Source organism: Lepisosteus oculatus, chromosome 2 (assembly GCF_040954835.1).
Source record: "Lepisosteus oculatus isolate fLepOcu1 chromosome 2, fLepOcu1.hap2, whole genome shotgun sequence".
Lineage (NCBI taxonomy): Eukaryota > Metazoa > Chordata > Actinopteri > Semionotiformes > Lepisosteidae > Lepisosteus > Lepisosteus oculatus.
This window is the reverse complement of record NC_090697.1, coordinates 59,693,390-59,712,207: the sequence shown is the minus strand read 5'-3', so window position 1 is coordinate 59,712,207 and position 18,818 is coordinate 59,693,390. Positions and strand designations below refer to the sequence as shown.

Sequence of the window (18,818 nt, the reverse complement as noted above, 5' to 3'; positions counted from 1 at the left end):
CTGCCTTCAGTGTGAAGCGATTTACCTTATATAAATTCTTGAACTGCTCCCCTAACTCAGAGAACCTGTAGGTTACCTGCCACTTGAAGAGATACAGTGTAGACTACTGTATATGAAGAGATTGGAGAAACCTCATGCACTTTTATTGGCCAACCGATGTTTGAACTGTGTGTTTTACATATAAAAGGACAAATGTGAGCTTTTTCTGAATAGCGTCTAACAGGAATACAGTACCACTTAATATGATTCAAACATATTTTAGAAAATCCATATTGGTTTTTCGTTTGGTGGGTTTAGATTTATGCAGGTGTGATGTAAATACAATAAAATGCTCCTTAATTAAGCCTATAATTGTGTCCTTCATGTACTATATGTAGCTTGAAACTGCTTTTGAAACATTTGTTGAACACTTTTATGCACTTCTCTTTATTTTCACAGAAACTGGTGTGCGTATGTGGCTACGCGGACAGTGAGCTGTGTTGTTGAGGATGGTGTGGAGACCTATGTGAAGCCAGACTACCAGCCCTGCTCCTGGGGACAAATTCAGTGTTCCCGTGTGGTGACGTGAGTAGCCCATTATATCTTATAGTTATTTCAAACTGATATCAGATTCTCTGAAAACTCACATAATGTATACTGTAGCAACACAGAGACGTACTGTATTGGGAGTGAATTGAAAATTTTAAAATTCTGAAGATTTTGTTTTATATGCTGTACATGGGTATTCAAAAATGAAGTTAAAAAAGGCAGATTTATTATGATCTGGCCCATTTCTTAAATACTCAGTACAGTTTACTTCATTCAAGATGTAGATTTACAAGTTTGCTTCAGAACATTAATGTGTTAAAAATTGCAAATGAAACCTATTGCTGGAATTCTAATAAAAATAAGAGTTATAAAGGCTTTTTATTTTAATCACTGTTGATGTATAGATGACCTAACAGAATGGAAAGCATCTTTGCTTTCAAAATGGAATAAATAATGTAATTCAAGACATTATTTATTCCTCCCTGACACTGGATTTGGCCTCTGATACCTATGACTTATGTTTCTGTTTTCTACTTAAATGTGTGCAGACTAAATGTGTCTAGCAAATGTGCTCTTTGTTTAGATTTGCTACATCGGAAAATTATGTATAGTTACAGTATGATACAGGCGTTTAATTATAATCAATATGATGTTTTATAAAATAACAATTATTACTATGTGGCAGCCTCCTCTTCTATAGAGAAAGAAACAGGGTGCAGTAATTGTATTACTGTATGAATTAATTTTTGAATTTCCATAAGGAGGTCAGGGAAAGATGACCTAGGGAGACGGGTATATTTGAAAATTAATATTTTAGGTAAACGATGTATTTTTTTACATCTTGTGTACCTACTACCTTCTGACCAAATCCTAGCTACTGTAGATCATGTAGAGTTTAATACGCATATGGACACAGATATGAATGCTGTCATGAATCATATACTCAACACATCAAAGTCAAAGGAGGAAAGTTCCTAGTCTCTGGTATTTATAGCACTGAGAAACTGCTTGTCTGATCTGGTTGTGGTGCACTAGATATATATTGTGTTTCTTTACTCTTCAATAAAAGCATATGCTTGTTTTTCAGCTAGACTTAAATCACAGTTTTATTGTTGAATTGACTGTGTTTAATGAAAAGACACTATCTTGTAGCGTTCAGATCATAATGCCACTTTTTTTTAATTTGCAGTAAAGGTGGCATCTTTCCATACTTTACAGATTCCTGTTAACAGCATACTGTATGATGATATACTGTATGATGTAATTACTGGCTACTGCTGGCTTTTGCCTTTTTAATGCAAAAAATATTTGTTTGCCTGTAAAATTAATGGTCTGGTGTTCCAATCTATTCCAATCTATGTACCACCATTTCAAACTTCAGTTCTAAAACATGAAAACCACCACAATGACTTATGAAATTCTTAAATGAACCACAGTTAATAGTTGGTGAACTATAGGTGGGTGACTAGCCAGACATACTTCAGACTTCCCATCATTTTATTTTCCTTTTAATTCTTTGCAGTTGGATCCACTTCTTAGAAGGAAATAACACTTGACTTAGAACATCTGTGCATGAATAAAATCAAAACCTTGTATGCCTCTACCAACTTCAAATTGAAACCCATAATTCATGGCAGATTTGTCCTATGGGTACTTGCAAAGATCCTTTGGACAAGAGAGGCATAGTCTGTAAAGAGCATAGTATTGGGCCAGAGCTCATCTCATACCAAAGCATTAACTGGACTGAGAGCATATGACCCCCAATGAATGAGATGCCAGTCTACTCCCCCTGCAGCAGTGCTTGTCCTCATTTATACAGCTGGCTATAGTGGAGTAACTAGGGTAAATTACCATGCTCAAGGTACAAATCAGTGTTGATTTATTTTGCCTTGTAATGTAAACCTGAGCAGCACATTAAAATAACCAAATTGAATGTAGCTTGCTGCCAACATAAACAGCTGGTTTGTTTGCCATTTAAAAACTTAACTCTGGAACCAGCAGGCAAACAGTGGTAAAGAAGATGACGTATAGCTTTAAATGATCCTGAATAGTCCCGTTTTGGTAGAACGTGTTAGGGCTGAAGACTGTGTCAAGAATTACTATTTGGCATCCATTTTCCAATGACAGCCAGCATGCACATATCCAGCTGGAAATGTTTAATTTCATTAGCCCAGATTGGACTCGCATACTATACTATGTAAAGAATGGCAAGGCACTGAATTCCTAAACCACAATTAACCACCACATGGAACCTTAAAAAATAAACTACTTCTAACACCTCTGTTTTTTCTGCTTTGTGAATGTGTTATCCTAACTACTTGTTTTCTGTTCCCTCATAATGGACAAGTATTAGCCCGTAGAAATGAAAACAAGGCTATTCAAATAAAGGGAGCTTGTGATATGTCATTGCTGTGAAATATGTTTTCAAAGTTAATACACAGCTTACAGTGTGAAATATAAAATCCAATATTAGGATGATGATTCGTGACTACATTTTTGGAATGCAATTACAGTATGTAACTCAATAACAATTGCTTAACAATGACTAATCTGTTTAACCATGCAATCTGAATCTACAATTAAAGCCAATTACGTTCAGTACACTATCAGTCTGTATGGGATTTTATTAGAAGAACATGAAAACTATATACAGTATACAACTACAGAATAAAAATTTAAAAATGTTTTTTACAAGCAATAGGTTTTTAGCTTCATATTCTTAATCATATTTAATGATGCTTTTAATCAAAAATGTTATTGTTTTCAGCCTAGTATTATGCTGTTTCCAAGCTACAAAGACAGTTATGGCAGAAGAGAGAATCCCTTAACTCGTTACATTGACATTTCCATTACCAGTATATTTTTTAATTAAGCATTGTACAGTGTGACCACTTTGATCAGCTCTTTGGTGTCTTGATTGAAACAATTAGATTTCACAGACGGAAGACAGATGTTAATTTATTTTTAGGTTTGCATGATATATGCTGGCAGCAGAAAGCAAATTTATGGGCTTTACAGTATGTGTGCAATAAATTATTTTTTTAGGTTTGAAAAAAGGCTACAAAGCAAAATGTCCTTTTGGGATATGGGAAAATGATTTAAGAATGCTAAAGTTTCTTTTCTTTTCCACTGCTTCTATCTCTGAATAAATGCTCATTGTTAGATTTATCTGTGCTGCGGTAGCAGCTTTGGTTGGATATATCACTGTGGCTAAGAGGATGGTCATTCAGCACCTACAGCTTCCACATTCCTTTCCCCAGTGTCAGTGGGCCCTTTCCTTTCTTGACTTTGTACATATGGAGCTTACATGGCTTCACAGGGCTGAGGAAGTGACTGTCTGATTTTTGGATTTTTGGTTTTACTAAGCCCATTCCTTGGGATAGGAATTATGGCAGTTCTCTGTGGTTTGGAAAGGAACAGATTTCCACCTGTATAGGGGTTAAGCATTGGGAGGAAGGGAGAGGGGTTTCCACTTGGGTTTGGTTCTTGGGATGGGAAGAGGGAAACACAGAGGAAAACTGAATTGTTTTTCTATGTTGCTATTTTTATTACTTCTATCCCCAAAAATATTTTTAAAAAAGAGTACAAAAGATACTTAAGGAGCATATATATGTGTAAATGTATATCCTTATACTACATTTGTAAAGAGCAAGATTGATTCACAAACAGTGCTGGATGGCAGTTTCAGTTGGTTTCTTACTTTTGTGCTGCTATTTTAAATACAAAGGTGAATACATTTACTTGAGCTTTACAGTGCACTTAAGTGGATGATGTATTTTACATTAGGGAAAAATAATTAGGAATGCTAGGTTCTTTCATTCACTCAACTTTTTAAATTTAATTTTTTTATATTTTTAAAAGTTTGATTTAGCTTTAGAAAAAAATGCATTTAGAGAACAATGTGAAGTAGTGCATTTCCCACATGGGACCTAAAGACATCAAATGAATAAAATGGTTAAAACATACCTATGCTGTGTTATGCATAACTTTTTCCAGAGTGTTTTCAACCAGCAGTATCGCATTTAAGTTGCTCTGGTTCATTTTGAAGCAACATGACACATACTTTCACCTCTGATGTTTTCTTTTTCCAGGTATCGGACATATATGAGGCCCAGGTATAAAGTGGCCTATAAGATGGTCACAGAGATGGAATGGAAATGTTGTCATGGTTTCTCTGGAGATGACTGCAGTGAGGGTCCTAGTGGAGGACAGTCACATGTGACCCAAATCTCTACTGCCAGGCCTCGTCCTAAACGTCCAGGGCAGACCGGTTCAAACTCAGGGACAGTGCAAATTGGAGGAGAAGGTAAAAACCTGCATACATTTGTTGATAAGTGCCTTTAGTTACATTAGTATTATATGTTAATATATACAGTACTATCTAATTACAATACTCAGAATATTGAGAATTATGGATGTGATATAGTATGTACTGAGAGCCAAGGGAGAGAACAGTATGCTCATTGTTGTTCAATGTAAAATATTATTTGAAGCATTTGCTTTCTGTAAGCAGACTAAAAAGGCAGTTCCTTGTTCTTATCAACAGGTAGGGGTGACACTGACAAGGTGAAACAGCTAGAAGACAAAATCCAGAGCCTAACCAAAGACCTCCATGATTTGCAGTCCACTTTGCGTGGACTAAATGAAAAATTCCAGGAGGAAATACGCAAGCCAGGATTAAATGGCAACACACATTTTGACGCTGCAGACTCAGAGATGAAGGACACTATTGATGTTATTCAGACGAAGCTTGATCAACTGGACAACCGCACACAGGCACATGATGAAAAACTGGTAATTATTAACAATCACTTAGCAAATGGAAAGGGGACTGGCAATGAGTTGGACACTACTGACATAAGGGTGCAAAAGAAATTTACAGAGTTGAAATCAGAGATTCTCAAGGATTTGGAGCAGAGAATAAAACTTTGTTCAACCTGTCAGTCTGGAATAGAGGACCTTAGGAGGAAGCAGCAGGAAGACCATGAAAGGATCCAAAGGCTAGAGAAGCAAATCAGTTCCATGGATCAACGTAACAGACAGACATTTGAGAGTGTTCAGGAGAATCTGTCCAGGTCCCAGAGCTGTTGCAGTCAAGTTACTGATCTTAGGACCAAAGTCAGTGACATTGAGACAAAGATGGATTCAATATCAGAGACCTACATTGTGAATGGTCATCTGGACAATAAAAATGATATCAGAAGCTATGTGGAAGATCTAGAAGAACGGCTGAACAACACTGAAAAAAGAGCTGAAGAACAGTGTGCCTCTGTTGAAAACGATCTGAAAGACTATTTCCATAGGGAGCTAAGTGACATAAGGCATGAGTTCATTACTCATTTTGATGATGACCGAAAAAAGATTTCTGACTTAGAGATTGATGTCAGTGGTTTAAAGGACTCAGTTTATGCTAATGAAGAGCACCTTGAGGAACTTGAAAACCTGATTTCTAACCTGAATGATTCACTGGCTTCTGCGGTAAATAGTTGTGACAAAACCTGTACCAGCAGCAGTGGGTCAGGGACAGGAGATGAAGTTGTTGACACAGTGAAGACTTTAGAATGGAAGGTCATTGAGAATACAGGAGAGATACGCAAATTTAATGATAGGATAAAGGACCTTTCAGTGTCAGGAGATTCTTTATTTGACAAAGTTGTGGGTATCAGCCATGAAATCCGCAAAATAAAGGCTTTAACAGGGGAGAATGGTGAGCATTTCAACAGGATAGTTAATGATATTGAAGACTTGGAAAATACGCTGGAGGTCACATCTAAGAACTGTGATGTCTGCAATTCCCTGGAAGGGGACTTGATGTCACTGAGGAACCAAACCAATGACAATTTTAATATGTGGAACAGAGATCTCAATAACCTACGAAATCAAATTGATTCTGATGAAACAACCTGTTCTCAAGTGTGCTCAACCTTACAGGAGGAGGTTGGAAAATTAAAGGAAGAGGTACAGAAATGCAGTGGACAGTGTAAGATCATTTTAAATAAGCCCACTGGTGATGAGCAGAAACCATTGGATGGCTACAGTGTCAGTGGGCCATCCAATGCCAACTTCAATTCTATTCAAGGAGAGCTTTCTGGGGTTATTCTGACATTCAGTTCAATTAATGATACTCTCAAAGGCCTGGAACACACAATACAAACACACAGTAGTGTCATTTATGACCTGAGCAACACTAAAGATAAAATCATCTCTGAGATTGATAAAATTCAGCAGGAGGTCAGCGAGCATATTGAAGACAGCAAAGGGAGGTTCGACCATGTCAGTAAAGAGATTCATCGGTTTGGCAACAATTTCATGGTAGAAATGGGTGACTGCAAGCAGTCATCAAATGCACTGGAAAAAAGGATCACAAAAATGGAGAACCTGTGCGGAAAACTGGACTCTGTCTCAGATAGCCTTCAGAAAATCAAGGATGGTCTAAATAAGCATGTATCCAGTCTCTGGAACTGTGTCAATAAGCTTAACACCACTGTGACTAGTCACAGTGCCCAATTTGACATCATTCAGAGCACAGAGTTGGATGGGATTAATCGGAAACTGAAAATCCTGAACTCTTCTATGCTCTACATATTCAATGAGTTCAATAACTTCACAAGTCAGGACTTCATTGGTGAGTATATTGTATTTTTAAGATTTTAAATTTAAAGAATTACTCATTCTCTGCATCTACTGTATATATTCAGTTTACAAAGCCTTTCTATGATAATATAGGAAGCACTGACAATGGGGTTGCAGAACTGCAGCAAAACACTTGACAGTAAATGGAATGTATATATAGTACAGGTAACAGCCAACATAAAGGAAACACCAACATAGAGTGCCTTAATAAGGCGTTGGGAAACCACAAGCTGCCAAAACAGCTTCAATGGACCTTGGCACTGAATCTACAAGTGTCTAGAACTCTGCTGCAGGGATGCAACACCATCCTTCCATGACAAATTCTATAATCTGGTGTTTTGTTGATGATGGCAAAAATCACTGTCTCAGGCACTACCAATACATTCCTCAGAACCTTCTATAAGTGTTCTATTCAGTTGATATCTGGTGACTGGGATGGTTATGGTACAGTATATGGTTTACATCGTTGCTCATCAAATCATTCAGTGACCACTCATGCTCTCTGGGTGGGGGCATTGTCCAGTGGGGCAAGACTGGGGAAAGCTGGGGGCATGATTTCACTTCCATCAGAACAGAAATGCTTTACCATTGGATGAACATGATCAGAATGGCTTTGTATTTATTGGCATTTATCTTGCCCTCTAAGGGTTTGAGTGGACCTAAATCATGCCAGGAAAATGCACCCCCATATCGTAACAGAGCTGCCAGAACCCTTCATAATGGGAAACAAACTCTCAAGCGTCTTTTAGTGTGCACCACACATGTTCTTGTCTGCTTGTTGAGAAACAGGGTGTAGTATGACTCATCTAACAGTTGTTCTTTGTGTTCTTTACACCACTTTACTTGCAAAAGTCCTTTTTTAGCTGTAATAAGATGTTTATGATGCAGCCCTATCTTCGTGAAGTTCTTGATGGACTGCACATGAAGAAAACATGCTGCTCATGCATTAGATTGACCTTTCCAGTCAACCGATTCAGATTTGTTCATCTATTTAACTTGCATCTCAAAGCAATGCACGGCCATCATGGTTGAGGAGTATGCACTTTCATCCACAGTTGCCCCTAATTTATTATGTTTTTTCCTCACATGTCCATGTCAACATCATGTTGGCCACTGTTCCTCATGAAACATCATCACGTTGAGAAGCATTTGTCACTGAAGCTCCTGGCAAATGTGCCCCAACAATTATCCCTTTCTTAATGTTGCTGAGATCCCTTCTTCTACCCAGGCTTCCAGTGAGACAGCTGGGTCTGTCCAGCCTTTTTTATACATGATCCTAAGCATGATGGGATGATAGTTGCTAAATTAACTCAGGAACCGCACCTGTAAGAAAGCATCTACCTTTAATAAAAGGAAGCACGTTCATCAACTTCTTTGGATGGCTATGCAATTAAATATGCAAAAGAGTGTATTAAGAACTTTGTTCATTAGTTTAGTCTCAGCCAATTATAGGATTACACCTGTTATTTCGAAATTACAGCATTGTGTTGCTTACCTTTTTTTTGGAAAAGGACCAGGAAAAAAATAATTTCAAACTAACAAATATACTATAAAGATGTATTTGCCTGGGGGGTAAAACTAATAGTACAAATATTGAAAGTGTTACAGTAGGTCCAAACCAATGTGTACTTTCCACAAATAAATAGATGATGTAATTCAGAAAATCATAATAAATTATTTTGGCTCAAATACCCAAAAATTATGTAGAAATTTAGAAAATTACAGAATTTAACTGCTAACTTGCTAGTAACGTTTTGTGAGATTCTGACTGTTTACTCATTCAACTATATTTTCAGCATTAATCTGTATGTCAGCACAAGATGTTCCATGGAGTTAATAATTCAGCACTAGAATAAGCCTCAAGGAAATCATTAACACACAGAGTAAAAAATAACATCTCTAGTGCTGTGCCATAGGGGACACACAATGCGGAATTCTGAAAGGAAGTTCACATTGTTTTATATCCAGTAAAATGTCATCCATTCTAAAGTCTATTTTGATGCATTATTTTACATAAATAAGAAATCTTCTACTTTCAAACCCAAAGGTTAAGCATTGTTAGGCTGAGATTATATCCTTTCTAAAGAATAAAGGGAAACTTTAAAGGAAAGATGTTATTCTCCCTGTGAGGAAATAATTAAAAGTGTCTGTGAAGTGCTTTGGTCTAAACCTAAACTGCTTTAGGTGTTTAAATTATATTCATCCTCTGAACGTGCCATCAAGCTGCTTAGCTACAATGTTTAGAAACTTTGGACACAGCTGCAAACATAGTAATGGATCTGTTATTACTGACTTCCGCAGAATCATTAGAACTAAGTACCAGGATTGCACCTACAGATTACTAAGCATTAGGAAATACCCTGTAATTTCTAGATAGGTAAATCATATGAGTTAAGTATGAGTCATAGTACTTCTAAATATCTTTATAATTACTGTGTCCAAACACATCATTGGCCTTAGTGCTATTCAAAGAACTTAAGATTTTCTGTTCTTAAGTGCCTGTGATTGCATGCATGTAAATTTTGATCTAAATAGTTTTGTTTTGCAGAACACCATGGATAATCAGTTCTGAACATTATAAATGTTTCAAACATCATAAAAAGTTGATACAATAGTATTACTTTATGTTATGTTAAATTTGCTCTTTTTTCTCTATTAAACCCTCTATTGTTTAGAATATTAGTTGTCAAACTATCAATAAGCTTCCAAAAATTTTCCCTTGCATGTTATGACAATGAAACCTTTTTTAATAGTTACTTTATAGCATAACCATTTGAATGCCTCTACTTCACTATGTTCACCGATTGTGACACAGATCTTTAATTGCCACAATCATTCATTGCTCATCTTTATTCACTCAGCAAAATTAAATTAATTTTATTACTAAATCAGGTTCCAACCCTAAGATGAACAGAACATATCTAAACTGTCCACTCCATTCTCTTGCATTCTGAACTTTTTAGTCGTTTTTAGGCAGAGTAGAGCAGCATATTCAGTTATGCTAGCCAGCATATCACATCACATCTGCCATTTTACCTGTCATACACAGCCTATCTTACCTGGACACAAAATGATTCCAAGTAAGTACTTGCCATGCCTTAGGGTCTCAGTATTGTCAGCAAGCATACATCTCTTGAAAAATAAAAATATATCAACATAAAATCACCTACAGACTGCATCAGGTGTTGTTTACATCCCACAATAATCTCTGAGAAACTAACAAATTAATAGTTTTGAGACATTTATGTTTAATTGGTTTAAAATCTATTACCCTACACAGGTGAATCCATGAGAGTATAAAAGGATATTGACAGCTACAGTACAAGCTACAAGTATATCTGACAGAGATGGCCGAGTTTCTTATTGAAATTCTGTCATTAACTTGCATTACTATCTTATACTGTATGTCCACTGATCAATCACCAACATAGACTGCTTACATGGTTTTGGGGTGGCAAAAGCTTAACATTAAAAGGACTAGTCTCTTAATACACCATACTTTTCCAGTTTTTTTTCTAACATCTTCTCCATTGCTTAATGTGCCTTATTATTTACCTAACTAGTCACAATCACCATCTTGCCAAAGTCAGTATCTTACATTGGATTATAAAGATAGCTAAAAGAAGCAGAATTTGGCTTCCCATCAGTGGAATTACAAAATGTACAGTAATTCCACTAAATTGAATAGTGTGTTCATTGTGAAATTTTTGTGACAGCAGTTTTATAAATTCAGCTGTGGTGATATCACTGGTTTTATATTTTTTCATTAGGTCTCCCAGGGCCACCTGGTCCCAAGGGAGAGAGGGGTCTTCAGGGGGTACAGGGGCCTCCAGGCAGAGAAGGGCCAGTGGGCAGAACAGGCCCAGAAGGACAAAGAGGTCCCCCAGGTATGTGTCCTTACTTCACATAGTTCCTAGGACATGACAGCCCATCAAACTCTAGTTACAAATGTCTCAGTTACAGTATGGCCCATTTTACTAGTTAATAAATACAGCTGTATACAGTATAAGATAAATGTAACTGCCATTCATTCTTTGTATTTGCTGTAACTGAATACAATCCCTATTAATGTTGTACCAATATTACAATATTGTAGTATACTGTATATTGCAATATACAGTACTGTATATATACTGTATATAGCTGGATATACCCATAGATGGCCAGCTGTTGTAAAGAAGTATTTATAATTCTTTCTTGCATCTTTTGCTGATTATACTGCAAATCCACTGTAAATCCAGTTAATGTAATACAATGAAATTGGCTTTACTATAGTTTTGATAGTCACAAAAATCCCTCGATGAAGTCAGAATCATAAGTAAACTGTTTGCAATTTGATTTTATTTTGTAATGGTTTGTTCAGCGGTAATTTTATCAAGTTAATTAGAAGTTCTTTAACATTTTTGCAACTAAAATAGCAAGATTCACAGGCTAGTATTTGTTATTACTTCAGATAGAATAGGAACTTATATTGACAGTGGGCACTGAAGGTACTGAATATGAAATCGGTATTGTTGATCAGTGATCGGCTGATTTATTTGGTATTTGATTCAAACTGCAGTTGGCAAATACTGGATGAAAATGGAATGCAGTTTTATCCAAACAAGTGACATGCCACTGAGTAAAGATTACCTCTTGTTCTGAAGAATAATTAGCTAACACTTAAAAACATAGTTTATCTTGGCACAAGTGGTGCCAATATCAAATATCAAACAGTATCAAATAAATTATAAAACAATAAGCATTCATTTTTTTTTCTTTATTTCAGGCCTCAGAGGTGAACAAGGTACTGTATGCCATCTTTTCAAAACCCTTTCTGTAGCATGACTTCACAAAATATCCATCTATGTACCACTGAATACCTGTTTCTGCTTAAATTGTCATTTAAATCATTTAGTATCTAGGTGATGTGTAGAATTTAAAATATTAACACCCATGTTTTACTATTTCAAATCTTCCTTATGCTGACATTTAATACAGCTTTCAGATATTTATAATAGTGCTGCCTCTCACTCAATCCATATTTATCTTTGATTTCTTAAAGTGTTGCAAAATTTTTCATCAGCTTGTTTTAGATTGGGTCATTGGCATACAGATAGCTAAACCTTCTGGCAATTTTGCAGAATGTTTTCATACATTGTTGTATTCAGTAATGTTTCAGCTACACTTTACAATCCTTGCACTACCAGGATACTACTATACAGCCATTTCCATTCCCCTACAACCCCTTTCATTAAGCATCCAGCTGCTTTGTACTCAACTCATTATTGCCTTGAAGTTCACCTTCAATATCTTCAAAAGATACTGGGAATGACAATCTTGTCTTTCAGGTTAAAAACATGACTGCAATCAGTAATATATTGAAATCTCCAGTTAGGTTTTACATAGATTTGTTAAATAGGATGCTTGTCAGAGGTGCCACAGTAGCACAGCTGTTAGCGTTGCTGCCTTAGGTTCAAGTCTGGACCTGTGTACTATTTGTATGGAGCTTGTATGTTTAACCCTTGTTCATGTGGGTTTCCTCCTTGGTTTCTCTGGTTTCTACCCATACAAAGAGATAGGTTAATTGGCTTCTGGGATAATTGGCCCTGATGTGAGTGTGTGTATGTCTGTGTATGCCCTACAAAGGACTGGCATCCCATCCAGTGTATACCCTGACTTGTACCCGTTGCTTACTGGGATAGCTCCCCTGCAACCCTGAATTGGAAGGAGTGGTTAGAAAATGGATGGATGGATGCTTGTCATAAGGACATTGCATTTTTTTAAATCTGGTTTGATTTTGAGGATTGTTTGTCCAGCCTCAGGAAATTGTGTGTGTCTTCCACAGAAATGTCCTGTTATCTTTATTTTTTGCAACTACTGTATGCCATATTCAGGACATTGTGTCAGTAGTTGTGTTTGAGACTGCATGTGATGTGTAAATGCCATCATTAAAACTACACATCTTGTATGTCTTTCAGTAAGCCAGTGTCCATATTGCCTCCTTTCTCTAGGTCTTCCTGGTGTAGATGCACGGCCTCCAAGGGTGTCCTTTTCAGCTGGCCTGACACATAACCTGGTTAATTCTGGAACTATTGTCTTTGATAAGATACTAGTGAACGACGGAGGTTTTTACGACCCTACAACAGGTATTTTTTGCTCAAGGGGATTTAAGAGGTGATGGAGTTCAAAAGAAAAAATAAAATTAAAAATTAAAACCAAGCTTGCATGGACTGAAAAACTATTGCAGCATGCAGTAAACACACACAGATATATGTTGACTTTAATTTCTGTGTATTATTTTCAGTCATCTAAAATGTTTTATATTTTGTTTCTTTTAAATTTGACCACATAGAAAATGAAACTCATTGCACATTAATAAAATTACCTGAAGGTTACTTATGACTGTAGTTGTGTTTAATGCTATCTGAAGAGATCAAGGCTTTAACAAAGCTGGTAAGCTCCTTATTACAAGTCAGCAGTTTCTTACCTATTTTTGTTTTCCTAGGAATCTTTACTGCACCATACGATGGACGGTACTACTTCAGTGCCATCTTGACAGGCCACAAGAATGAGAAGATTGAAGCTGTCCTCTCCAAATCAAACTATGGGATTTTAAGAGTGGATTCTGCAGGCTACCAGCCAGAGGGCCTGGAGAACAAACCTGTGGCAGAAAATAAACCCACCCCAGGTTCTCTAGCAGTCTTCAACATTATCCTGCCCTTGAACATTGGAGACACTGTCTGTATTGACTTGGTTATGGGCAAGTTGGCTGACTCAGTGGAGCCCCTCACAATTTTCAGTGGAATGCTTTTGTATGAAGATCTCATTTAACCCCTTGTTTTGGGAGAAAAACCTGAATAAATAAGACATAAGGGTAGCAAAAAGGCTACCAATTAACCATGTTTATCCTCAATGAAAGAAGGCACTGAATGGCTGTCATTTTTTTCTTGTTAACCCACTGACGCTAAAAGACCTACAGTATTAACTGCTCCTGGAAGACAGGAAAAACAATATGCAATTGTTTATGACCAAAATCATATCTGGATGTGTGAGGAACTTTTTCTAAGATTTCCAGCCCACTTCCGCTAATGCAACTACAACAGTCTTGATTTGTAGCATACACTATAGACACTGAATTCTTAATGAATTTTTAATTTGCCAAAGCTTATTTTGTGACCTGCCTTACTTGCTATCTGGGTGGGAATGAAGTAGTGTTTCTACCTTTCATGTTGGTGTTAAGATGGTTAATGTTTTAAAGAATGTTATTTTATGCCTCTTTGTGTGCCATGACTTTTACTTCATTTAACCTCACAAGAATACAGACTGCACAGGCAAATTGTAAAGCTATATAATCTAACAACAGAAGTGCCTTGATCTAACTAAAACTAGAAAGATGTTACTTACATAATTGAAGAAATAAATCATACACAATCTTTTTCATACTTTTTTGGGGCCTTTCATGTGGTGAGTTGTTATCCTGTGATTCCTTTCCTTAAATTTTAAAAGTGATGAATTGCCTTTTTCCTTCTCATTTAAACCAGAATTATAATTATTGTTCTTAAGTGACTTCCATTGAATGTTTAATACAAAGGGCTTCCTTTTATGTCACACCACCCATACATTTCTGTTTTCTGTCTTTAAGGCTAAGTTGGAAGTTTGATTAAATCTTAGATGTTGCTCACACTCGCACTACTGTTTATTTCTTGCCATTAAGTCGATAAACTGAAAGCTTTCACAAACCTCAAAGGATACATATTTTTGACTTTTGTAAGTATACTTTGGTGGTTTTAACAGTGATTATTATATTAAATGTATGTTTGAGACACATTTTTTATAATCCTAACATTAATTTATGTAGTGGTATAAGGAATCCTTGTTTTTCTTTTACTTTAATCAAATGCACCAGAATTTCATCGCTGCAGTAATTGTAATCACACTCCAAAACATTTTCACATTTTACATGTTCATGTTTCTCTGGGAGTAATGGCTGTGATGGTTCATAGCTTTTTAAAGCAATTTTTTGAAGTATTAAACCTCATTCCCAGCAATTTGTTTTAGACTCCTTCAGATTTTTTGTAAAGATGTGCCTCCTATTTTCACTGCCTATTACACCTGCAAATTCTGTGCACGTTTGTGCCTTATTGATTTTGAAGTATTCCTGTGGTTTGGTTTAATCGATAACTTCAGAATTGTGAATCCTTGAATAAAGACCTTTCTTAACCTGCCTTGTTCAACACTAAAGGTATTCAGTACTTTTTTTTTTAAAAAAGTACTACATTAGTTTCAGAATACAGCACTAACCTGAGCTTTCCTGATTCATTCCTGAAAAATGCTTTAGTTTGGTTGTTCTTTGCAGCATAATTGCTTGAGCTTCCATTTAGAGTTTAATACTTGGGATGTAAGATGCTGAGCATAGTATTTCCATATACAATATGTGTAATAGTGTAATTCAATATAAATCTTAAGGGAAAATAGTACTAGCTTGTCTGAGCTTTTTAGAAATGTTAATTGCTTTATTGCAAATGACAAGGCAGTAGCTTCAGCACACACACATTTTTTTAAAAATATATATTTCAAAGAATCATGCATTAATGTTCTGCTATTGCTTAATTGCTTAATAATGTGTTGGCAAAATAACAGATTAATCCTTTATCTGGATGTTTAATAATGTACAGTCTTAGATCATATTTTTTGATACCATGGTCTCCACTGGTGGATGTTCACACCCTGTCACAATATCAATATCTCTAAAATCTGTTGTGTCAGACAAGTCATTTTTACAGCTCGGTTAACATTTAATCAGTATTAAACAGAACAAGTACTGTGACTCAAAACCAATGAACAAAACTGCTGACATTTTGCAAAATGTCACACAAATACAGTATTTGTACAAAAGAAAATGCTGCTTTTTTATTAATTTCAAACAATAACTTTCTATCTACTGTATGTAACACTCAAAGCTGTTTTTCATGGAAACAATAGCAATGCTTTGCAATAGTAAAGCATTGCCCTTGTTTTGGATCCAGACTAAAAAACTGAATTGGATTTACCTCAGACACTGACAGGGATGTGGAATCCCCTTTGGTAATATGGCATCTTAAAGTCACTCGTAAAACTAAGCTCTCTAACTAAGGTGCAGTCCCAGAATGCTCTCAGTAAGTTCTGGTTATTGTTACCTATTCATTCTTTTAGATCATTGGACCAACTGGGGTTCAATTAGAGTGGGGGGTAATATATTAAACTGGAAGCCAAGAACTATTTTTATATCACACACCATAAAAAAGGGTTTAATGATAGAGGTATTTAAATCTTTTTTTTGTGCTACAACTTTCCTATCACTATTTTCTCCTTTTTTGTAGGTTATTTTTAATCTCAGCGTCCCGTTACTTTTACTGGCGCATCTTCTTCTGATGATATGAAATGTGTCCATAAATTTGTGTACCTTCAATCTGCAATTCCTCACGGTATTTTCCTTTTCCGTTGTTTATCTGCACGTGTGGGTCAAATAAAGGTATTTAATTTCACACAGCTTTTGTTTAGATTTTTTGCCTGGAAGGCATATGGATGTTTCTTGATGTGTTGCACATGACCCAGTATACTGAATTCATTGTCACACTGTCCGAAAGGAAGCAGGATTGATTAAATGCTGCTGGAATTGAATGAATTCAAAGTCTAGCAAGGTTTCCTGAATTTGCTGTGTATCAGCATAAGTTCAAATGAGAGCTGCATTTGATGTTTTATCTGACATCTCAGTTCTGTTGTTTAAGCAGCGGGTGTACAGTGAGAAAAGTAGATGACCTCACATTTTAGAGGAGTCATGTGTTTCTATTATCATTCATGACCCAGTGTGAGAACTTCAGTTGTAAGAGAAGTGATTCACCAGTTGGTCACAATAGTGAATTGGGTGCAGTAAGAAAAAAATAATTGATAATTACATGTTATTTTTTAAGAAAAAAGTAGTGTTCACATGGCTATGCTGTAACCCATACTGTACCGCTGAAGATTCAGAGCAGGATTGCTATGGCAAACATTTAAAAGAAAAGAAATCCATTCGACCAGCTCTCCATTCATTTAGAACACCCCTTAAAAATCCAGGTGGCTAGGTTATAGCCTTATTAGGAGCAATATACCAGTGACTCTGTAGAACTAAATAGGAAAGTGATGGGCACATTTCCTATACGAGGACAATTACCTTTCAGCAGGTGTGGGTCTAGACAGAACTATCTCAAAAACATTCCAACTGCTTGAGTTCACAATCTTAGCAATTTAACATGTGTAAACAAGATCTATTTAAACTTCACTGGTCAGGAAATTTAAATTCTGCAAATTTGATACATCAATAGTTAAAAATGTTATTAATTCATTACTTGATTTAAGTGGAGAGAAAGCCTGATAAGTTACAGTATGCATGGTCAAGTTCACCAGAGTATATTTTGATCTGAAGCAGTGATATATTGTCTTGTGAATTCTTTTAGATTTAATATTTCTATGAATCACTTTACTGAAATGGTGTTTAATAAAGCATTTTTAAAGCAATCCAAAATTTCATGAGAGTACAAATTTCAGGATGTAAATTAGTAGAAGACAAATTAGCTATATAATTTGATTTAGGAAAAGTAACATGAATATCTGACTATACATACAATACACTGAAACAAATAACTGTTTTAAGAAGAAAATAAATACAATACGAATTTTGTGATTTTTTCCCCAGTTTATTATTTGCTTGACTTACATATTGTCATATACTGTAAGCATTTTATTAGCTTTAGTTATCTAATTTTCACGAACAATGAAGTACTTACATAGTACTTCCATCTTTGTGATGCTCTCTTATAGGTGTTTGCCTATAGTGGTATACTGTACCTGCTTTTCCTGTTAAAATATCACTCTCATGTTGGTACTGTATAGGGAAATCTTGACTCACTTACTGCACCACAGTGCTACTTTTAGGACCACTAATGTTAAGTATATTCAATAGATTTGTGAGAAATCAGAACAACTCTGTTAGAATGAAAGGAACACAAATGTTTATACATGAAAAGGAAATAATACGTTTCAAATCACTGTCTTCTTAGTTCAAAAGGAAACAGTGTATTTTGTTACCTTGGTATTTTCTTACAGGGTTGAAACTGAATAACCACGTCATTTTCCAGATCCCTAGCCAAGTATTTTATTTGGAGAGGCCCTCCAAATTCGTGAAAGCCCAACTTCCCTGGATACAGATCAATAGAAACATTAGATTCAATTTCAGAGGGAAAGTTGGTGGTACTGCACAGCACAGAAAATACTGAAAAGCTACAATGTTGTTTTCAGTCTTGAAGAGGCTTGACAAGGCCCGATTAGTAAAACTGGGACTTCAGATCTTTTTTTCATTCAGAAATTTCTTATTATATTTTTATAACTCAAGATTAAGTTATCTTAATATCATTAATTATTAAAACAAGTTACTGTATAAACAATTGTGCAAGTACAGTAATAAAAATAACTGAGAATTGAAAGAACTGGAAAAGTTACTAAGGAACTTAGTACAAGTACAACTGCAATTGAAACACTTTGTTAGAAGGGCAGGGAAAATGACTTGGTGTATTTAATCTCTTAAATGGGCTTAAAGATGATTTGTGGATAGAAGAGATTTAAATTATTGGATCTGTAAAGAAATTACATGACATCAC

The 18,818-nt window shown here is 35.8% G+C and overlaps 1 protein-coding gene across 1 annotated transcript in view; it reads left to right on the top strand.

Moving 5' to 3' along the window:
- Window positions 1-16,667, top strand: part of emilin1b (elastin microfibril interfacer 1b) — a 50,039-nt gene extending 33,372 nt beyond the window's left edge. Inside the window, exons 2-8 of the mRNA XM_015345737.2 lie at window positions 439-564; window positions 4,620-4,834; window positions 5,075-7,153; window positions 10,932-11,048; window positions 11,930-11,947; window positions 13,155-13,289; window positions 13,649-16,667. Coding sequence (XP_015201223.1) covers window positions 439-564; window positions 4,620-4,834; window positions 5,075-7,153; window positions 10,932-11,048; window positions 11,930-11,947; window positions 13,155-13,289; window positions 13,649-13,974 — 3,016 coding nt within the window. The 3' untranslated portion in view covers window positions 13,975-16,667. The remainder of the gene's footprint in view (window positions 1-438; window positions 565-4,619; window positions 4,835-5,074; window positions 7,154-10,931; window positions 11,049-11,929; window positions 11,948-13,154; window positions 13,290-13,648) is intronic.
- The last annotated feature ends 2,151 nt before the right edge of the window (window positions 16,668-18,818 follow it).